Below are 22,514 nucleotides of genomic sequence, written 5' to 3'. Positions count from 1 at the left end.
AGAATATAAAAACTAAAAGGGTGCATTCAATACAACCAATCCGAAGCAAAAAACCATCTCAGAAGCTAAAAATGAAGACAAAAGTCATATCATGCTGAGGCTACCTTGTGTTATTTCTATCTTTTTTTCAAAACGCTGACTTGTTTTGCCCACTTGAATTCCAGCCCAAGGCTTGCTTGCCTATCTTTCAGTCGCCACGTGCCAATGTTCGTGGACAGTAATGCCGCCCACCTCATTGCTCTCTAGATCGCTACTGTCATGCCCGCTGGACGCAGGCTTTTTCGAGGAACTGACCGCAGCGAAATGTTTGCCCGCAACCGGCCTCAGCTGATACTGCGAGCTGTTATCATTCAGTTGTTCGAAGCCGCCGCCACCACCGGGCCCGCTATTTTTCGACGCGCCCGTGGAATTGGCAGGGTAGCTTGTGCTGCTGCCGGAACCATACTTGGGGCGCTGTAACAGAGGCCGTAAGAGCGGGATGCAGGATAGGGTGACAGCTACGCTGGGTTCGAGGCCGGAGAAGATGTTTGCTGGGGGAATGGAGTAGGTAATATCTGCGAAGTCCATAGAGGAAAGTGTGTGGATGCGGACAGCACTGACGACGCAGGTTCTGTGGGGTTGGTTGAACAGATGGTAAGTAACGTTTTGCTACAAAATAATCCTCCCATTCCATTCGAACTGGTTGACTCTGAGGGGGGAGGAAGCATACAGAAGACCAATGCTGAACACGCCAATCAGGACCAGTTTTTTATACAACTGCATCTGCAGCTTAGCCAGGTATGGTAAGGGGAGGCACAACACCAAGATGTCGGTGACAAGGTTAAAGACACCGGTAATGGTGAAGGAGAGGACCTGGTCACCACATTTTCCACCGGGGATTGTCTGGTCCCAGTTAAAGGCGAAGGGACGGCAAATGACACAGCCTGCGACAATGGTCGCGATTGCCCATGCAGCGATGAACACCATGGCGCCTCTTCCTACCCAGATAACAGTCCGTACAGGGAATACCTTGGAGTAAAGCATGAGGATGGACACTTTGCAGAAACTTAGACTGAGAACCCAGAGGAATTGGAGCGGGATGAGTAGCTGGATGCAGATGTGTTAGTGATATGGAGCTTATAGTCCTTATCCATATTAAATGAATGGTGTTCGACGGAACTATAAGCTTTCTTCAAGAATTGCTTACCTTTAGAAGCTTTGTGATGGGTTCGAGTCCGTATTCCTGGATCACTTGTACTGTGTGTCCATATCCAATGCCACACTGGATGACGCCTACAGCTCGTGCACGTCAGAAAGTGGCTCCTACAGCTGCCGTGCCATACATTGAGGCATGGATGTTGGGTGCTCTAAGGGTGGTGGTTTTTGCCCACTACCTACCGGTGATACTGATGGACTCCAAAGCTACCGCAAATATCTGCCATTCGGTTAGTGGGAGATGGGAAGGATAACTAATGAGACGAATCGGACCACAAACTCACACATGCGACGATAATATAATAGTCACTTGCATCCAATGATCTGTTCGCAAAGTGTCGAGCAAGCATACGCAACATAACCGCCAGTGCCGGAATGATGGCGAAGGCAATTGCAACTCCCAGAACTGACCTCTGCTCAGCTGTTACGATAGGGAAAGGTGGTGCTTTGGACGGCGGTGGAAGGCCCTCCATGTTGACAAATGCGTTGCAAACGCTTCAATTTGTTTCAACAGATGCTTTCTTGGTAGTGAGGTTTGGAAGCCACATCTAGAACGGGGTGGGGAAAAAAAGGAAGGGAAACACGACTGCCCGCGGTCGTTGAGCACGAATCCGCTTTCTAGGACGGTTCCCTATATATAGGCAGCTGCAAAACCTTCAACAGGGTTGTCCTCTGAGCAAAACGAGGGATGATAGGGGAAACACTGCATAGACAGGAAGAACAGAAAAGCCTTCCCGTCTCGATACTGTAGGTGGCGCGACCAAAGTGGATAGCAGCAGAGGCTTTTAGCTACTGTGGCAGAGTCAACCCGCGCAAGGATTGACTGTCGATCAAAACGGGAATTTGGATAGCCATAAGGCAATCCATCACATTTTGAATTTTTGATCGCGGTCTGGTCCTTTTTACGGTGTTTGGAATATTGCCATCATTCCTAAAGACTTTGGCCGGCGAGCGGGATGTGAATGGAATCCCGGACCAGAACTCCACTGCTTAGACTCTTTAGCGCATTGACGGCCTGACTCTGTCAGCGTTGACCTGGGTGATCTCGACTGTGTATACAGATTACGAGACAACGGGATGCACTCTGCTTCGAAAAAGCTGCTTGTCATCCAAGCATTGTCAAAACGCCTTCCCTCAGTATAACGGGAACCCATATAAACGGATCATGAAAAACACCGACTGTGTTATCAGTGTATTTTAGCTCCAGATTGAAGGACAGTATTCGTGGAAGGATATATACGGGTTCACGGTACTGAGGAATCATCCCCAACTCCCCAAGCGGATACATTGAAAATTTACAGGTCTAAAATTTTAAACCCTTGACGACCGTTTATGGACCCACATTAAGTCGTCTCCCGTTCGTCTGACAGGTGATCTAGCAAAAGCACACCTTGCTTCCGAGAACATAGTAGGCGAAATACGTGCGATATACAATGGGATGGGTAGGCCTTGGCGCCCCTTTTGAAGCAGTTGGTCTTTTTGTTTTTAGTCCCTTCATCAGCTCAGGTGCCCTAACACTCTTCGCGGCCCACCGGGAAGAGATGCGATTCTGCGCCCATCCCTTACCATGCAGGGTTCGCTAGTGGGCTCCAGCAGTTTGATGTTTCAGCTTCCGGGTTGATCCAACCCACCAAACCGCTAAGAAAACGGCCGAGTCTGGAAATTGCCCCGAGCGGTACGTTAGGCTGTTGGCATTTGTGCTTCCCAGCTGAACGGGCACGGTAGTTTGGAAGCCTTCAAGTTTTTATGTGTTTTTGGTTATCCCTCGCATATCGGTGAGAGGATTGATTCCTTCAGCCAGTCAGTGTTTGAACTGATTGGGCTGACGTCTGACTAAAAGTAGAAGTGCCAATGGTTGCTGTCACCGATGCGGAGCAGGACGAACGCTCTTCGTTGGGTCCCGTCGCATCCACAATGGCGGATCCACTGCTCCACACTCCCGGGAAGAAGTCCGACGACAGAGCGGGATTCGACGTCTGGCCAATCAATGCACGCCATTTCTTTGCGTCCAGGAAATTTTGATCTATCAACGGCTGGGAACGAGCTTTAGCACGAGAAAAGGGCATAGTTAAGCGCACAGCTCAGGTTCGGGACGAAGGGTGTATTTCCAATTGGCCTGTAACATGGGGCAGCCACCAAAACTCTCCTATCAGCGGTTGGGGGTTTCGAATGACCCGTCTAATGGGCCATGTGGCTTGCCGCCAATACCATTGTGCAAAATATTCACGGGAGAGCCTGTTTGACAGACTAAAAAGGGGAACAAGATCAATCACCTCTGACGGGATGCTTGCTCCTCAAGAGAAGCCTCGCTTGGGGAGGGAAGCCGGCCACGGCTCAAGGGGCACTAATGCGGCCGCCACCTGGACGGCGCAAAACTGTCTTCTGAAGAATGCGAACTAATTTTGCACGAGGAGAGTTATCACAATTCCCAGGATGGAGTTGCCATGAACTCCATATGGGACTCAACAACAATCTTCAACGGCGAGTCGCGAAGTTTCTGTGGGTAAACGACAGCGATTCTTGATGCCGAGATTCCCTGAGTTTTTCAAGCCCATAAATTTGAAACCGACCCTAGTGCAATATCTGGAAGTCATGGCAGGGTTGAAGGAGTTCACGGGCTTGGGCGGGCCGCAGCTTGCTGGCCTGTTTGCCGTTGCTGTTCTGACGCTCTGTATCTGGCGTCGTTACCTTTCCCCGATAAGTGACGTTCCGGGACCGTTTGCAGCCAGCTTCACTCGGCTATGGCATATCCATCGTATCCTCAAGGGGGACCAAAATCTGGAACTCATTCGGTTACACAATCAACATGGTATGTGTACTTGATCTTTAACTTTTCTGGTAACTGTCCTTATACAACATGTGTTGTTAATCGAAGCGGCACCAAAATAGGTCATTTTGTTCGTGTGGCGCCCAATGAGGTCAGCGTCAGCCATCCCGATGCCGTCAGAAAGATCTTGGGAACGATGCTTCATAAGGATAAATGGTACAAGATCATAGCCTTCCCAGATGGCCGTTTCGAGAACCCCATGTCCGCTACGGACCCCAAAGTGAAATTGGAGTTGTCCAAGCATCTTGCGCCTGCCTACACTCTCTCCAACCTACTCATAAACGAGCCCAGCATCAGCGAAACCATCAAGCTCCTGCTGGGATGGCTGGACAAGTTTGCTTCCTCCGGCGAGCCAATCGATCTGGGTAAATATTTTACCTTCGCAACCTCAGACATCGTAGGCGACGCTGTATTCTCTAAACAATTTGGTTTCTTACGCGAGGGTCGCGATATCAACAACACTATTGCCAACGCTACGCCGCAGACGGCCTACGTCTCTGTTGCCGGCTACTTCCGCTGGTTCCATGTTCTCTTCCTCAGCAACCCAGTCATCACCTGGCTGAATATCACGCCATGGGGCCACCTTATTGACACAGCTATGACGGCTATCAAGGAGCGCCAGAAGAACCCTGATGCGCGAATAGATGCCGTCGCCCACTGGTTCCGTATGCTCAATCAGCACCCCGATCGCATGAAGCTGCATGAGATCCATAGCGCCGCATTTAACGCTGTCGCGGCTGGCAATGAAACCGTCTCATCTGGGCTGCAGGCATTCGTGTACTATATGATCCGCCATCCAAAATGCCTGGGACCGCGCGAGGGCGGAGATCGACGCCGCCGGCCTTAAGGACCCTGTCATCAGCTACATGGATGCGCAGAAGTTGCCTTTTTTGCAAGCGTGTATTAAAGAGACGCTTCGCATATTCGGACCTGCGCCAATGGGCCTACCGCGCATTGCACCCGAGGGCGGCTTGACAATTGGTGATCGAACTATCCCCCAGGGAACCGTTGTCTCTGTTAGCATCTGGGTTATGCATTATTCGAAGGAGATTTGGGGCCCGGATGCTGGTGAATTCAATCCCGATAGGTGGCTGGGTGAGGATGCGGCGCGTCTTACGAAATATTATATTCCCGTAAGTAATTCAGTATCCCCCATCCGGCATCCATGACAAAATCTCCCCAGCTAACATACATCGCTTACCAAAAACAGTGGGGGATGGGCTATGCCTCCTGTCCTGGGCAGCACCTGGCGCGAATCGAGTTGTACAAAATTTGCGCAGCGCTCGTGCGAGACTATAATATCCGACAAATTGACCCAAAGCAAGAATGGACGTGGAAGGCTTACTTCACTGTGGTTCCGCATAACTGGCCATGTATTATTGAGAAGCGGAATAAGGAGACCACTCCCTAGGCACCGTGTTATGTCCGCAAGGATGCCATCATGCTAATACCCACCACACCTCCTTGGATTTATTATAAACGTTAATGCTTTTTCTACCTCTGTTATGACATTCCTCCTCATTTGCTCTCTTTCTCGCAGACACGGCCTTTGCAACCTATATTATAATATCGTTCAATTTTCTCCAATGCACGAATTGGTCAGTATATAACACCACATATTTAGGTCCCAAATTGAATCATTCTTTGAACAATAAATTTGTTATTATTATTATTATTATTATTATTATTATTATTATCTCCCCCAAAACCTTACCTAAGAAGAAGGATGTGGGAAACTGTTCATCCACAACAAGGGAATACATGTGATGAGCTAGCCCAGTACCGGATTAAAAGCCCCTTTTGCACTACAGAACTACCCTACAACAATGAGACACTGCAGATTGTCACGGAGCAGCTGTTAATGTACTCAGAAATAAGGAATTGAGAAGACAGAGAGACCGAAAATAAAAGAAATAGATTTCATGCTCACCTACATTAAAACACATCTGCAGAGTGTTCCCCTTTTCGGCATCATGTTTGTGCTCCCAAAAGCACAATCGTCTACGTCATTTCACGTGACTATCAAGCCGTACCCGCCATATGATTTTCCTCAAAGCCTTCAATTTCGGTGCCCATTGTATGGTTGCTGTAACGAGCGGAAGAAAACACAAAACAACTTGGAGTTCTTCCCATTAAGCTAACATACTTTTAGAATTTCAGAGCGACCACCTGTGTTGGGGGTCCCTTCTGAAAAGATGTCCTCCTCTCACTACACTTCACAACGTCTATACTTCGACGGAAAAGTCCAGCAGTCAAGCTCCGGCAAGCATTTCCAGTCCATTGACCCCTCCAACGCCTCAGTTCTCGCAGATGTGGAAGTTTCGTCAAATAGAGACATTGATGCGGCCATCGATTCAGCCAGGAGGGCTTTCCCTGCCTGGTCCCAGACTCCGCCTGCTGTAAGAACCAGGGTGCTCCTGCGTGCAGCCCAAATACTCCGCGCTCGAAATGATGAGATCGCCAAGGTCGAAACACAAGATACGGGCAAACCATTCTCGGAGACAAGCACGGTAGACGTCGTTACTGGGGCGGATGTGCTTGAATATTTTGCAAACCTGGTTGGCGGAGGAGGGTTGAACGGCGAAACTACCCAGCTACGGGACGATGCCTGGGTATATACGAAGAAAGAAGCCTTGGGTGTCTGTGCTGGAATTGGCGCGTGGAATTATCCTATTCAAATGTAAGGAGAAGACTAAGCAGACAAGAACCCGTTTGAAAACAATTCAAAATATTCTAATTTAGGCTTTCTTTTCCTTTCTTTCTGCTGTTGTTCTCTAGCGCTTTATGGAAATCCGGCCCCTGTCTCGCTGCAGGGAACACCATGGTCTATAAACCCAGCGAATACACTCCTCTTCATGGCCTTATTCTCGCACAAATATACACAGAAGCGGGCGTACCCCCTGGCGTCTTCAATGTCGTCTACGGCGCTGGGGAGGTGGGTGCATACCTCACCGCTCACCCCACCATCGCCAAAGTCTCCTTCACGGGCCAAGTGTCGACAGGGAAGAAGGTCGCCGGCTCCGCTGCCGGTGCCATGAAATATGTAACGATGGAACTGGGCGGGAAAAGCCCGCTGATAATCCTTCCAGACGCGGACATTGAGAACGCCGTTGACGGCTCTATGATGGCCAACTTTTTCAGTACGGGCCAGGTATGCACGAACGGCACCCGCGTCTTCGTTCCCAGAAGCCTCAAATCGGCCTTCGAAACCAGCTTGCTGGATAAAATGAAGTATGTCCGTGCGGGACCCCTCATGGACCCCAGCACCAACTTCGGTCCCCTCGTATCGGCCGTCCATTTCGAGAAAGTCACCAGCTACATCCGCCATGGCATCGAGCAGGATAGAGCCAAGCTCCTCTACGGCGGCCTGGAGCAGCCGCGTGTTCCTGAACATCTGCGGAAGGGCTACTGGGTTGCGCCGACGGTTTTCACAGACTGTACGGACGACATGAAGATTGTCCAGGAGGAGATCTTCGGTCCTGTCATGTCTATCCTCACGTACGACACGGTCGAGGAGGCTGTGAGGAGGGCCAACGAAACGCCCTTGGGCCTGGCGGCGGGTGTCTTCACGCCGAATCTCAATATGGCGCATAAAGTTATTGCGCAGCTGGAGGCGGGGATTACGTGGATCAATTCGTGGGGAGAAAGCCCGGCGGAGATGAGTGTTGGAGGCTGGAAGCATAGCGGTGTCGGAGTTGAAAATGGGCGGAGAGGGATTGAGGCATGGGTGAGAAATAAGAGCACACTAGTTGACATGAGTGGCGGGATTACGACCGCATTTACGAAATTGTAAAATAGGAAGGAGTATAGGGGCGGTTCCGACTGAGACGCAAGGTTGACTGCAGGTGTGAATTTGTATGTATAAAACTGAAAGGCCTTCATTAACACACTCCCTTTTTGTTTGTGAACAGGAGGGACACTTTGAATCTCCGCCGAATAACTACTACAGTCTGACATTGTATACTCGAGCTAGTAGCATTATCTATACATGAACTAATATTTTCGGTTTGTAAAACGTACAAGACTCAGCGCAAGCAAAATAGTCATACATGCCATAAATGCACATAGAATGGAGAAACATGTTGAGTAGCCAAAGAGAGGACCCCTGGGCAGCGAAGGAACTTTGACCAAATCGGAACTGACTCCACAGGTCAAGAAAGAAATCGGGGTATATAGAAACAAATTCGGGAAAATGACTCTTTAGTAGTTTAAACAAAAAAAATAAAAATAAAAAAGTAATTGAAATAAATAATAATGCAGGAAATGCGATCAGAAAAACGGTAGGGGTAGGGGTAACTTGGAACTTGGAAGAAGTTTTGGCCCGGAAACAAAATGTAAAATTGAGAACAAGTTTTTTTTTTTTTTTCTTTTTCAAAATTCAGAAAAGATTAAGATACGGCGTCTGCGGAATCCAAACATGGCATCAAATCAGGACGAACGGGTTGAAGTTTTTCCACGAATGTGACGCTAAAAGGATGGCGTTCCCACATCCTGCTTTTCTCATAAATATGGTCTCTCACCACCGCGGTTTCATACTTCATCAATCCTTGACCCCATTCTATCAAAAACCAAATCGCCCGCGATCGTCGCATCTAGCCCCGCAATTGAAGAATCTTTAAGGCGTGATGACATGCTATCTGGGGTCAACTCGTCCAGCTCTTCTTCCCCGCCACCATTTGCAGTTCGTGGGTGGAAGCCGGATGTGTCAATCGTAAGCTTGCTATCCTTGACCGGGGTTGAGGCATCGTTCGCGCCCGGGGAGTGAGGTGGAGTCATAACTGGAGGTCTATATTGCTTTGTGCGATGGACCAAGGGCGGTCCCTGGGTCCGCGCATCGGTGCCGGCTTGCTCAATGCTGACGAAGTACTGAAATCGGGAATATTATTGATTTAGTGAAAGTGGTATTTGCCAATAACCAGAAAGGGATTGCATTTGACTTGTCTGGAGTGGATGCATATTTTGCTCCTATGGAACATACCTTGACAGTCTTCACCTTCAACTCCAACGTCGCGTCCTCATCCACAACAATCAGCGGATGGGGATGTAGTTGGAGCGCTGAAAGCGTCCACATGTGATTGACGCCGCTCTCTATACCCTTCTGCAGCGCTGTAGCCTTATGCGCACCCGTCACGACAATCACCACCTCGCGTGAGTCCAAGATCGTCTGGATCCCCACCGTCATCGCCTGGCGGGGTACTTGCGAGATGTCATTATTGAAAAAGCGCGAGTTGGCTAAGAGGGTGTCATAGGCGAGTGTCTTGACACGCGTGCGCGAGCGGAGGCTGCTACCTGGCTCGTTGAAAGCGATGTGCCCGTCTGCGCCGACGCCGCCGAGGAATAGATCTATGCCACCCACTTGCAGGATTTTGGCCTCGTAGTCGGCACATTCTTTGATCGGGTCTGGAGCGTTGCCGTTTAGGATATTTATGTTTTTTGGGGGTATATCGACATGCGAGAAGAGGTGTTTGTACATGAAGCTGTGGTAGCTTTCTGGGTGATCGCGGGGAAGCCCCACATACTCGTCCTGTGGGGTAAGAGAAAATGTTAACAACCACTTTTGTTCATCTTCTTCGCGGCGTCTTCCTTGATCTCTGGGGGTTTTAGGAATGCCGCTCCTGCCCCGGGTCCTTTGAGATCCGCCAAGGCGAAAGTGGGGAATGAGGTTTAATCTACCATGTTGAAAGTGATGACATGTTTGAAGGAAATCTCGCCAGCTTTATACCGCTGGACGAGGATGCGGTAGACGGTCTGTGGACTGCTTCCGGTGGGTAAACCAAGGACAAAGGGCCTATCTTCTGACGGAGCAAATTGTTTGATACGGCCTACATAGAGACAGCGCACGCATCAGTTAACAAGGACCTATGCGAATGGAATGGAAGGCAACTGCGACAGGAAAGAAGAATGGAACATGATATATTCTTCTGGGGGTTTTCTCAAAACAAAAAATTCTGTACAAGAATCGGGGTGAGGATGACAGATGGACGTAGCACAGTAATGGGTGGGGATAGCCAAGGTAAAGAAGGAGGGCTTATGGTATGCAGCATAGGACATACTGATGATGTAGTCCGCAACATATTCGGAGACTCTCTGCGGATCTTTCCTAATTATCACTCTCCTGTGCACTGGTATGTTAGTCCAGACGTTCCAAGATATCTACACTGGCAAAGGGCAGAGAACTGTGTGTTCTCTTACATTATGCCTGATGAGAAGCTAAGGGGCGGGGGGGACGGTGTATGTAGGTGGAATATATGTAGGTTGAAGGAATATATGTCAAAAATGGAAATGAGCTTGGAGGTATGAAGATTTGAGTTTCAAAAAATCGTCATCGACTCGGGTTTCATGAATAGAAGAGAAGCAACCGGTCGTAGAAAGTTGTCGTGGAATATTTAGTATCAACCAGCGGGGCGAGACCAGATTCACTGGTTTAATAGGTTGAAAAAACTCTTTTTGCCGCCTATCAGACTGGTCAAGGTCACAGCCCTATTTGGCAGAAGCCAAGTTGGCGACATCATCACCGGTAACTTTGAAGACCTTGACCCGCAAGATGCATAGCGGCTCCCAAACAGGAAAACTCCATCACTACTGAGGGAGTGATGGCTCGAATGCTGTCTCGCCCGCCGAAAACTGCGAGCACGTATGTTGTAGCAGAGGAGTAGCATTAGTAGGTGACATAGCAGAGCCCTTCAGTCCATCGCTTACGGATGGATGGCCAGTCCTTACAGAGATGAGGTCCCCGTCCCCATGCAAAGAGCCCACTTTGAGATCGAGTAATAATCATGGATCCCTCTCCACCATAACGAAGGCGATTCACTGTGTGCAATGGAACTGAGCAGCTCACTATCATTTGCCATCATCTGATTTCGCATCCGTTGCACACATATCAAAAGCCGCATCGCCCAACTAAGTCTCGAAGTCTCGGCGACGTCCCTGGGCTCCCATTGGCAGAATGTAGATACAAAGACATGGTCTGCGGGCTCTCTTCTGCTCCAAGCTGGCCCCGGTTAGGCCCCGGTTCGCCCCAGATGGCACAATGTAACGGTCACAGTTGTTTATGGAATAAGGTTATCCAACCTTGGCCTTGCCTGCGTTTTGTGGTGATGCTTTCAAGGTTTGGCTTCCCTTTTCGATATTTTCTTTGCTTCCTTGTTTCGCTTGTATTTCCTTTCTTTCTTTATTATTATTATTATTTTTTATTTGTTGCATGATTGGCTCACCGTCTCCGCCAAAGATTCCCTGTCGTTTTCGAGAATACGTGGGGGATCTGTTCCAAGTTTAAATCTGTAAATAAAGCTTTCGGCAGCACGTTGAGTCCTTTCTTCCAGCAGGAGATGGAATGCTGCACACTCCTCCTTTCAGCGTAATTTCATATCTTCTTGTCATTGCCGTTTTGCAGATGCGAGCTGAGGCTCTGAAATCCTTTGTAGCCGGTTGCGTGCATCAAAGGCTAGCAACAAGCCTGCATAAACGCTGGGCCGCGCAATACCTGGTTTCCACCAACCCTGGACCTGTAGGCTGTAAACACATGCTGCGTAAAGAAGCGTCTTTATATTAACTAGCTCTCGAGACTCCAGCTGTATTCTGGCTGGTAGCGAAATTGGAGCTCCCCGCCGGTTCCTTGTTGGAGCTGTCCAAGATCCATCTGCGCGCGTTTTGGTTGTCGAACTCTGGGCGCGGCTAGTCCGCCCGGTCCGTTTGGTGACCACCGAATCAACCATCTCCTCCGCAGCCGAACCGACAGCTCCATGACCTTGAAGCGCTAAATAATCCATCTGCGATCAGCATCGCGAGCTCTGGTTGACTAATCGAGAGAACGAGAACGAGACCCCATCCTGGCTGCGGCTCTTCCAGATTTGCTCAAGCCGAATCGGTTGAAACAACGAAAAAGGACTCTCTGTTTTGGGCCTTGGGCGCCACCACACATCAACTGCAACTTCAACCGCCCGCACTGCGACTCAGCGCGTCGAGTGACTGTGACCGCAGTCCCTCGATCACCTCCGATCCCCCCCGCTGCTTCTTAAACAACCCCACCGAGCTGCCCTCTGCTGTGGTGTTAGCTGACCCCGTCTCCGGTCCAGCCTCTGCCCGCGCTATTCGTACTAATCCGACGTTGCGACTGCTTGCGATTTCTCGGCAAATATTCGACCTGCCTTCAACCTTTGACGAGCCCGTAACTTCCTCCTGGACAATCGTCCGTTCTTGTTCCGCTAGAATTTTGCGAGGGGGAGGAAGGGTGGTAGCAGATCCCGTGGGCTCTGTGTGTTGCCGATGGATCCTGGGGGCGCCATGAATACCGAGCTCTCCCCTGACTGGGAGAGCTTCGACAGGTAGGCAGCGTTTTTTTGTCTCTGGTTGCCCCCACTTGCACAAGAGCTCTCCACTCCTCTGTATGCAAAAAGATTGATTGATTTGTTGTTTGATGTCTCTAGATGCATACATGATGGAGGTGAGCCAGCTATGCCCACACTCTCCTTCTCCTCATATATGTAACCTTGCAATTCAACGGGAAGATGCTCTGCTAGGGTAAAACCTTACTCTAAGTCGGTCGTGTGGCCCATTATTGCTACTCTTCTGGCGTCCTATGCTTCTTCCTTGAGTATCCTCTCCATCTAATCCTATCTCTCCGTTGCTGTGCATCACAGCTTGAAATGAAGACAACGTGCTTGGGCTAACGGGATACCTTGCTACAATGCGCGAGTTCGACTATAGGCAGATGGGCCAGCTCTTTGTCATGGGCTTCGATGGAACTAGCGTTAATTCGGAAATCCGCTCGCTGATAGAGGACTATCATCTGGGTTCTGTCATACTCACCGCTAAGAACTTGAAATGTGCATATCCCTTCCCTTCTCCCTTTCTTCATATTCAGCCACAATCTCTAGTCATTCATTAACATACACTTGGCTCCTTCCCACTTCTGAGTTTTTGTGTTGAGGAGAGATTAGCGTGGTTGGTCTCAGTTGTCTTAACCACTTGGAGTTAGATGCCTTGAAAAACTTCATATAATTATATATATGTATATATATATATATATATATATATATATATATTAAAATAACATCGGAGGCTGATATCTCAATACAGCGGCGGAAGAAACCACTAAACTTGTCTATGAACTACAAACCATCGCCCGGGATGCTGGCCATCCGGTCCCGTTACTGATTTGCCTCGATCAGGAAAATGGCGGCGTTAACACTTTATTCGACGAGATTTACATACGGCAGTTCCCCAGCGCCATGGGGATGGCTGCGACAGGCTCGAAATCTCTAGCAAGAGAAGTCTGCAAGGCCACTGCCCAAGAGCTCAGCGCCGTTGGTATCAACTGGATCCTTGGTCCCGTGCTTGATGCGTTGACGAATGCCAGAAACCAGCCCCTAGGCGTTCGAAGCGTAGGAGATGACCCGCAAGAGGTGTCCGCGTACGGCATTGAGTTCATGAAAGGCTATCAAGAGGCAGGCTTGGTGACTTGCGGGAAGCATTTCCCCTCATATGGTAATCTCGATTATATGGGTTCCCAGTCTGATGTTCCCATCATCACGGATACTATTGAGCAACTAAGTGTGAGCGCACTGGTTCCTTATCGGAATGCGATAACGCATGGCATAGATTCAATGATGGTAGGAGGATGTTCCATGGCATCAGCTGGAATGACTGTCATGCATGCTTGTTTGTCAGAACAGGTTGTTGACGAACTCCTGCGGAAGGACCTAAAATTCGACGGTGTGGTCGTTTCGGAATGCCTTGAGATGGAAGCACTCAGCTACAATATAGGCGTTGGCGGTGGAACGGTTATGGCCATGAAGGCCGGTTGCGACCTGATCCTGTTGTGTCGATCCTTCTCTGTACAACAGGAGGCTATCAATGGATTGAAGCTAGGAGTAGAAAATGGCATCATTAGCAAAAGCCGCATACGTGAGTCACTACGAAGAGTGCTGGACATGAAGTCGCGATGCACTTCGTGGGAAAAAGCTTTGAATCCACCAGGAATCAGCCTTTTATCGAAAATGCAGCCGTCCCACACTAGCCTATCCACTCGAGCGTATAGCAGCTCGCTCACCGTTGTTAGAGACAAGCACAATAACATCCCGTTATCCAGCGTTCTCGAACCGGATGAGGAACTTCTGCTCCTCACACCATTGATAAAGCCGTTACCAGCATCTGCAATGCTACTATCGATGACCACCGAAGCAAGTCGGGCAGGCCTATCAGCGGATGCCGCATCATGGGAGCGTAGTGCTTCTGTCATGAGCGGTGAAAGTGTTTTCAAGGAGTTTGGGCGATCGTTAGCTCGGCAGAGGAACGGGCGTGTTTTACACACCTCCTACACTGCCAATGGCGTCCGACCAGTCCATGAAAATTTAATCGATCGCGCAAGCGCTGTCATAATTGTAACGGCCGACGCCAACAGAAACTTGTACCAGAATGGATTCACGAAACACGTATCGCTAATGTGCAATTCTCAATTTTCTTCCAACGGCGAGCGCCGCGCGAAACCCGTAATCGTTGTAGCTGTCAGCTCGCCTTACGATTTCGCCACAGATCCATCAATTGGGACGTATATTTGCACCTACGACTTTACCGAAACAGCCTTGCAATCCTTGGTAAAAATTCTTTACGGAGAGCTAACACCTTCGGGCTCACTGCCTGGCTCACTTAGTCGCAACCAGAGACTCCAACAGTCGAGGCAACATTGGCTAGTGGAGAACTGGAATGAGGATCGGGATGCACATGCCTTAGATACTCTCGTAGATATTGTTCGAGAAGATGGTACCCAGTGCCAAAGATCCGAACTTGCTAGCGTTACCTCCACCACCTTCCTTCTCCGCAACAGCGACGTGGAAGAATCCCACTTTGTTGTTCGAAATAGCAGCACACAGGCGCTCTATGGATTTTGTTCTACGTATTACTTCAAATCCACAGGGACGGGCGTGATCGGTGCACTCATTGTCGACCCTTCCCGCCGACGAATGTCCATCGGCCATTCCCTCCATAACCGCGCAATTCGGACACTGATTCAACGGCCAGGCATCCGTAGCTTCCAGCTCGGCTCACGTTTACCAGGCATATATCATGGAATCCCTACAGGAAACCCCACCGAGCGCAAAAGGCTTCGGCAGTGGTTTGCCAATCTGGGGTGGAACACTGCCCTCTCCCGTTCTGTATGCAGCATGATGTTACGAAATCTCGAAGACTGGTCACCGCCGGAAGGATTGACGAAAGTTCTACAGAGCTCGGAAGTCGACTACGATCTCGTTTATGGGTGGGAGTTTGCGGATTCTGTCCTTGATCATGTGAAAACTACTTCGCGTGTTGGGGTCATGGAGATCTACAAAAGGGGGCTTGGCGGTGCTCCGGGTAGCGGGATTATTCGCGCTAAACGCCGGGAAGATGGGACAATACTGGGTAGTGTCGTTGTGTATAATTCCACGTCCGCGCTTGCGGAATCCATGCCGGCGCTTAAGGATACTCGCACAATTGCGGGAGGGATTTCTTGTCCTGTGATCTCTCCTTCTGTCGGGGAGTATGCAACACTGGTACAGGGATTGATCTTGTTGGGAATCAAGCAGATTCGCAAGCAAGGGGCTAGGGCGGCTATACTGGATTGTGTAAGTAGAAATGATGACCCTTCTTACCGTTTCACTCCGTTGTTTTTTCTTCTGTCATCAACCGCGATCATCCCATTCAATACAGAACTCGTTTGGAAATGCCGCCCCCAAGATTACTAGCTAACCTAAAGGCATCTTTCGGCAAAAACAGGTCGACGCTGATGGGAACTACGATAGTCTCTCTGCCATGGGATTTTCCGTCCTGCATAGTTTCGAGGAAGTCACCTGCGATGCTTCCACCTGGAGTATGATGGCTGCCTCATGAGAAAGCTCACGAAATACATCGCATGGCCGGCTATTTCATTTCGCAACGCCGTCTAGATCGATCCTCTTCCCTCGATGCACCTTTTACTATCTACGAAATATCTTTGCTCTGGTATATGTATCACCAAGTTATAGAAACCTTCAGCCCCCCGGATACGAATATCGGTCGTCCTAACCGCTGTTAGATTGGAGATTCAATTCAATCTTCGACTCCACGCCTTTTTTCCTGTTTTTCCTTTCATTTTCATTCCTATTCCCTTCAAACTGCTGAAAATTTTGCACTGAGCAAAATATTTTCTCAGGTGTGTCCTTATTATTTAAATTATCATGCATCATACCTATTCGCGACCGACCCTTCCTCATTCAATAAAACATTGCAGAGCAGATCTATCCTATCTTTTTGTAGCGCATTTTCGGCCGGTGAGATGAGATGCTTTCTACTTAATAAAAAATAGTATTTTTTCTCATCCACATCTCTCAACTACCCCATCACCACAACCACCCCGAGAGCCGTTCTTCCCAACTGCGACCCTTGATTAACGCTTTAACGCCCGTTACATGCCTACCATGTGTTGCTTATTCGCCAGTTATTGCCTTATTTATCGTGGCTTGTGTTGGTTTGGGGTCTCGCGTTCCTGGATGAAAAGATATAACTAACCTCTATTCCTCTCGTTCGGGTACTATAACCTACCTACCTCATCACCAGTGCCTCGTTGTTCGTGGTCACATCCAGCACCCTTTTTTGTTTTGTTTTCACTTTTAATTTTAGTGGTTCTATTCTGTTGTTATGCTCGCGGGACTTGCCTTTCTCCTTAGATTAATTCTGAGACTTTGTTTTTGGTGGAGGGAACTCTATACCCTGTTGACACAAGGATCGTAATTACCATTTTAGGTATACGAGTATATGAAGGAAGGCAGCCATGAATGCAAGGTTTTTGATGATATATCCTTCGGCTGCTATGAATAATAAATATCTTTAGATACGTTGATTCAGATTTTAACTAGGTATGGCTGGCTGGCTCATTGGTTGCTTAATCAGCACCGTAGCGCGCATTATTACATCGTAGCCCCAATCATTCAGAGAGAGACATGACTACCTCAGAGAATAACGCCCTTCTTCTTTCACTCACAATTACCTGTCCAATAAGCCGAACCAAAGAAACAGATTATATCATTTAGTCTATATCCGCATCGGCAATTTTTTACAGCGTAGTTGCTTCCGATACCACTCCCGCGCTCCAAGGGGTCGTCGAACATCCTGGTCTTTGATGCTGAAAGCAGTAAAAAGCCAGTCTATTTTCTCGCTTTACGAAGTTAGTATTGTGCGGTGGGGTCGCTGATTCTGTGGTCAAATGGCTATCTTTCGAGTCGATCTTGTGATAAAAGACGTTTGAGGGTCAAGGGTTCCTGAGAAACCGGGACGGCTGGTTGTGAGCTCATAACCACACTCTCACATCTGGAAGTCAAATTGGACGGCTCTGGCCAGGTTCGTTATATTGCCAGATTGTGTTGTACAAGATCTGGCCGTGAGGGCCATTTGGCATCCTCGCCATTCAATCTATGCAAAATGCTGGGATCTGCGAGTCCAAGTGCCTTCCTGCACCCAGCTACCTTCCTTGCTGAAGATCATTCATTACGCGTTCCGCTCGCAGCTCACCCTTGACGACATAGCAAGGGTCCTCAAATCCTTAACCCAAGCTACAGCTTCCAGGGAATCTATTTCCTGGACCACAAATCATGATGAAAACTCAATTCGCGCGCCTTAGCGCTCATTGTTGTGGATCTCGTCCTGAAAAATTCGGGTCAATTGCCTCTCGGCTTTAATGGGTCTACTATACGAATGCGCGGGAAATATGCAACGGCATTGCCTGGCTCACCGCTGTCCTCAAATGGCTTGTTTAATGAGAACACCAATGGTTGCTAATACAGATTCCTGACGCGACGGTAGCTGAATGCAGATTTATTGCTCCTTCATGTCCCGACACATTGCGCTTTATCATCCCACCAAACTTTGGGAAACCTCGTCTTGAATACGGGGGTGCAGTTCACGATACGCAAATCCCAGCAGCGTTACCTTACGCAACTGTCCTTTTAGGCTCAACTACAGGATCGATGCAATGACGTATTTTCGGAGGAAAGCAGGGGAACCAAAAACATTCGATCGGGCTAAGAGCTTGGGAAATTGCGAAAAAGTGTCAGCTCTTGACATGCAAGGACCGTCAAGGGCGTATTGAACATGCCAAGGTTCTCGACAAAATCTCCGAGCTCGCGCGGGTCAATAAAATGAGTAAACGGTACTACGTGGAACAAAGCTCCTTACACAAGCAAGAAATTATCTGGTAAATCTGTTGCATTCCGGTTAACAGGCCACCAAAATATTTGGGGCTAGTTTAGGGGCCTGATGCCCACTGCGTCAATCTTGGCTCTCTCCACAGCTTCTGCCATCATAATTATGTGAGGTCTGTCCAGACTGATATTCCATATATATTGTCGTGCATGCAAGGCCTTTTTTATGATCTTGTAAGCTTCCATTAATGGAAACTGTCATTGCATACGTGCCAAGAAACCGACGAACATCTGTGATAGAAAGCAAGGCTTTTTCAAGCCTTCTGGTTCAGTCTGCCTCCGGCAAATTAAAAAATGAAGGGCCCAAATCCTTTGTTATCTGTCCTGATAAGCTATGCCAGGAACAAATTAGCGGTTTCCATCTAAACTGGCAGCACATCGAAGTCCGCACGACTGAATGGTTGACCTCTGTTTCGGCCTATATCTCAGCAGTGAAGACTCTTCACCTGGGGGCATGAATGGTATCTCCATTTCTTTCTCGTTGCCCCTCAACTTGGAAAGATAAACCAACAGTTTTATACATTTTTCTTACTCATACAACGACTCTCCTTGCGGCACAGATGGACCATAAATTCCTACGAGAATGCGAAGAACACTCGGAGCACTGCATAATCGACATATGTATATAGTTGTTGAATGATAAAGGCCGAAACCGTTTTCGCTGGATGGCATCCAGGACAATTGAAATGGTCATCAGAGTTAAAAGTGTTAAAGCCTTCGGATAGCGCCAGGTAACGTACCTCGCGGGGGGCCCCTCAATGTTTGTTGACGGTGTTTCTCTAAAGATTTTTTCCTGAAAGCTTACATTCCAAAGGAAGAGATGTCGTAGTCCCATAGCCCTTCGAAGGGGATAAAGGAGACGGGCGTGTGGCAGATATTACTCGAAATACCTCGAGGATCTACGACGAGAAATAGTGCAGCTGAGGATTGAGAGATTATCTCCACCGCTGTCGTTGCAGTTTTTCAACAACCGCATCTCAGTATGACGGTGCTTGATTTTCCCATGCATGCAGCAATCAACCCCCTCACCACCATCACCCGGCTTTGCTGCAACAGGTTACTTTTGGTATTGAAAATTCAATGAAGGCCTGTTTTAACATAAATCTACTGCCACCTAATTCAACCGTGGATATACCGTCCATGAAGCCCCTCAAGCCAATACAGCGGGCGAGAGACACGATATCTAATCCGATTCGAATTGGACCTGTGGTTAGATTGATTAGTTAAGCAGAAGAAAAAAGAACCAAACAATCTCTATGCCAATGTGAGCTTGGGTAAGTGAATAGCCGTTCTAGATGAAGCCTTGGTTACAGGCATATTAGTTGTCTTCGTGTCCCTATATCTGGGAAGCAACTGTTTGATTTGGAGATAGACAAGGATGGCAACGACCATTCCGGCAATATCGAAGGCGCATATCGATATCTGTTTGTCCCCCCTTCCCGACTTATCCCTTCCTTCCCATCTTCTTTCTTCATTTAATTTTTAAACCACTATGAGATACCAAAATCATTTGAAGTTGAGCAACTGGGTTGCTGTTCCCATATCCCAGCCACGTGACTGAAAATCCTCACATCAAAAAGGGGAAAGAATTTGTTACCAAAAGACACATCAAACAAATCGGACTCTCCCCGCGCACAAGTACGTTGTTTGAAGGAAGAAAGAAGGTGAAACGGAAATTTCCGGGAAGAATTCTTGACCTGGCTGCTGAAGACGGGTCGGTATTAACTTGTTATTCTCTGTTTTCTAAACGCCAGATTGACATTCATGTCGAGCAGTGGCAGACGAACACTACCCTTCCGCTCTGTGAATTTGAAGCAACGGAGGGGAATCCGGGGATACCTAACATCTTGAGGGACAGGACCAGCAAGACCCCTGTTCGGTGACGGGTCGCCACATGGACACATTTTTATCACTACCACCAAGCCGTTCTCAAGCACTTCCCGCATGTTGGCAGCTGACCTTCCGTAAAATTTACGTTCTCTATATCCACTCTCGGTTATTGAAGGCAGCCCTGGGTGTGGAAGAATATGATGGCGAACTCAAGGCATCGGTTACTTGCTGATTTCGTTGACAGGGTAGCCTGGGGAAAATCGGCAGCCTACGGGCTATTTAGAGCAGGGGTAGGTGGCAGGGGGATGAGGAGAAAACAAGGGTGCGAGCAGATGGGCAACATGCTGACCATGTTTATTGCAGCATCGAGCCTTTCTGAGGCTCTTGGAAGAGATGCGGAGAAAAGACCCCTGACAATTGGCTCTACAAATCCGCAAAGAAGATTCGCTAACCCCTGTCGCTTCTGTTCTCGTGAGTGACATGTATGCGCTTCTCCAGACGCAAAATTCCGACTTCCGCGATTCTCTATGAAGGCCAATGTAGCCCAAGTAGAGCAAACTAAGGGATCAATGCCAGTTGAGACCTATCTATTCTCACGACTGAAGATTTGAACCGTGGCGTAGCACGGAGCGACAATACCATTCTGAGCTTGAGAAGAATAGCCAAGGGACCACCTAAAAATGGCTTCTTATCCTGCACATATAGCTAACTAAAAAATAAACGAATGATTCCCGGAATTAGAAGATCCAAGGGTATCCAAAATCTAGAAATCATTAACCCCTTAGGCACTCCAAAGTTCCGGCGCCCGAACTCTCGCTCTGAACGCGTCCCTGAGCCCGAAGCCCAACGAAATTTGTACAAGTATATCAGCATTATTGAAGGTGAACCGCTAAGATTTTCTTGCCAGCGAAACCCACGGTGGACTAAGGATATCCTTTCGAATGGCCCCACATGTGTGTTTGCCAAAAATCAATAATTTCCCCCAAGACGATCAACTGAGAATGGCGAATTCTTCTTTCAACGGAGATCACAATGATTTTGAGGATGATATTAGAATGTTCTGGCGCCTGAATTGATAAAACCGCCAGCATGTCCATTTCTATCTTCAACCTGCGGAATCTACTCACGGTATGACATTAAAAACATGGATACCTCCAATGGCACTGTGAGCTAGTTTACATCTACAGTCCTCACATGATCAACTCGGCCTGTGGACGCGTACATATCCTGCTTTTCTTAAATCTGTATCCGAAGGCAGTGGTGATGTGCTTCAACGGCCCGCTCGCTCCCGTATGCCTCAACCAACCTTTCCAAGTCGACCAGATATTAACTGCCTACCGTGTTTAAGACTTGAAACGCAATCCTTCCGCATCGTTCCCCGCAAACGCTAGCACATCAGTTAAATAGAAAACCCCTCGATGTTCCTCGGCACTCGAGCCACTCAACAGGACCCTGCACCGATTCTGACACTTTCTTTCTATTATTATTGATTTGCCAGGAACAATTATATGACATGATTTAAAAAATAATCAACTCCTACCCAATAACAATTGCCTCAATCATTTGAGTCATTGAGGACATGAGCCATTACAACAGTTGTGAAAGCAAACTTTTACAACGACCCCTATGATCCAAACAGACCCTCACAACGTGGGGGACTAGCCCACCATTGAATCCCCAAGCGCATAGAAATTCCCCAGCTTCCAAGATCACATTAGCACGACTAACTATTTTTAGTTTACACTATGATGCCAATCGAAATCTCAATGACCTGAGACCTCAATAAATAATCTTTCCGTCGGGAAAGGGAGAGACACTCGAGGTTTTCCCGACAGGAATGGCAAAGAATTCTTCTGTGCATGGACAGAATCCACAACGAGCAAAGTTCCTGTTCCGGAGAGGCTCATACATTCTCCTTTTTCCTTTACGTAGGACATCCACTTACCAGATTAACTCTTAAATATCAAAAACATTTCCCCTGTCAGTTTTCCAGTTTGGGCTTGCCTGTACGGAGTATGTTCGTTCCTTTCTCTTTCTTCTTCTTCTTCTTCTTAGAACCTTAGTCCGTAATTGGTTGATGCGCGACATCCATTTATCTCCGCATAACCCTTGCATGCATCCCCTGGTGTTCATGAAGCAAATGGATCTCCATCCTGGCTGGCGGCCCTCCTCCTCCAGAGAAGGAGGGAAAAGAGTTCGAGCCTGAAAGTTCCCCGCCGCTAGTCCACCAAGCCACACACTACTTTTTATGTTCTCGAAGGATCGGAGCGGCGACCAGTCCCTTCCATTGAATTGAAACGGGTTGGAATTAAGAGAAAAAAGAAAAAGGCAAAACGGCAGTCAGCCAGGCGCGGGGTAAACTTTCACCTCCGTCCATTATCGTACGGAGTACAGCTCAACCATGGACCGGGTAGTTTTCCTATTCCTATTCCCATGTAGCCATGGGAGGAAAC

The 22,514-nt window shown here is 48.3% G+C and overlaps 6 protein-coding genes across 6 annotated transcripts; 3 read left to right on the top strand and 3 right to left on the bottom strand.

Annotated features, from left to right (window-relative positions):
- Positions 1–180: 180 nt before the first annotated feature.
- HCAG_08155 (predicted protein) lies at positions 181–1,667 on the bottom strand (the record flags this gene model as incomplete). Its single annotated transcript, XM_001536996.1, has 5 exons — positions 181–610; positions 710–1,086; positions 1,187–1,272; positions 1,378–1,414; positions 1,479–1,667. The coding sequence occupies 5 exons, from the start codon at positions 1,665–1,667 to the stop codon at positions 181–183; spliced, it is 1,119 nt and encodes a 372-aa protein (XP_001537046.1).
- A 2,119-nt stretch (positions 1,668–3,786) lies between these two features.
- Positions 3,787–5,432, top strand: HCAG_08154 (conserved hypothetical protein; the record flags this gene model as incomplete). The annotated part of the gene is made up of 4 exons (XM_001536995.1): positions 3,787–4,003; positions 4,084–4,798; positions 4,842–5,154; positions 5,232–5,432. The coding sequence occupies 4 exons, from the start codon at positions 3,787–3,789 to the stop codon at positions 5,430–5,432; spliced, it is 1,446 nt and encodes a 481-aa protein (XP_001537045.1).
- Positions 5,433–5,994: 562 nt separating this feature from the next.
- HCAG_08153 (betaine aldehyde dehydrogenase) lies at positions 5,995–7,814 on the top strand (the record flags this gene model as incomplete). Its single annotated transcript, XM_001536994.1, has 3 exons — positions 5,995–6,098; positions 6,174–6,701; positions 6,800–7,814. The coding sequence occupies 3 exons, from the start codon at positions 5,995–5,997 to the stop codon at positions 7,812–7,814; spliced, it is 1,647 nt and encodes a 548-aa protein (XP_001537044.1).
- Positions 7,815–8,551: 737 nt separating this feature from the next.
- On the bottom strand, positions 8,552–9,697 carry HCAG_08152 (glucosamine-6-phosphate deaminase; the record flags this gene model as incomplete). Its single annotated transcript, XM_001536993.1, has 3 exons — positions 8,552–8,887; positions 9,000–9,545; positions 9,695–9,697. 3 exons carry the CDS (start codon positions 9,695–9,697, stop codon positions 8,552–8,554), a joined length of 885 nt encoding a protein of 294 aa, XP_001537043.1.
- A 3,052-nt stretch (positions 9,698–12,749) lies between these two features.
- On the top strand, positions 12,750–15,886 carry HCAG_08151 (conserved hypothetical protein; the record flags this gene model as incomplete). The annotated part of the gene is made up of 4 exons (XM_001536992.1): positions 12,750–12,846; positions 13,100–14,570; positions 14,673–15,621; positions 15,773–15,886. The coding sequence occupies 4 exons, from the start codon at positions 12,750–12,752 to the stop codon at positions 15,884–15,886; spliced, it is 2,631 nt and encodes an 876-aa protein (XP_001537042.1).
- A 463-nt stretch (positions 15,887–16,349) lies between these two features.
- On the bottom strand, positions 16,350–17,554 carry HCAG_08150 (predicted protein; the record flags this gene model as incomplete). The annotated part of the gene is made up of 4 exons (XM_001536991.1): positions 16,350–16,408; positions 16,577–16,622; positions 17,092–17,178; positions 17,543–17,554. The coding sequence occupies 4 exons, from the start codon at positions 17,552–17,554 to the stop codon at positions 16,350–16,352; spliced, it is 204 nt and encodes a 67-aa protein (XP_001537041.1).
- Between the last annotated feature and the right edge of the window lie 4,960 nt (positions 17,555–22,514).

The sequence above is a fragment of the Histoplasma capsulatum genome, genomic scaffold (genome assembly GCF_000149585.1).
Source record: "Histoplasma capsulatum NAm1 scaffold_10 genomic scaffold, whole genome shotgun sequence".
Classification (NCBI taxonomy): Eukaryota; Fungi; Ascomycota; class Eurotiomycetes; order Onygenales; family Ajellomycetaceae; genus Histoplasma; species Histoplasma mississippiense.
This window is presented reverse-complemented; position numbering and strand designations above follow the sequence as displayed.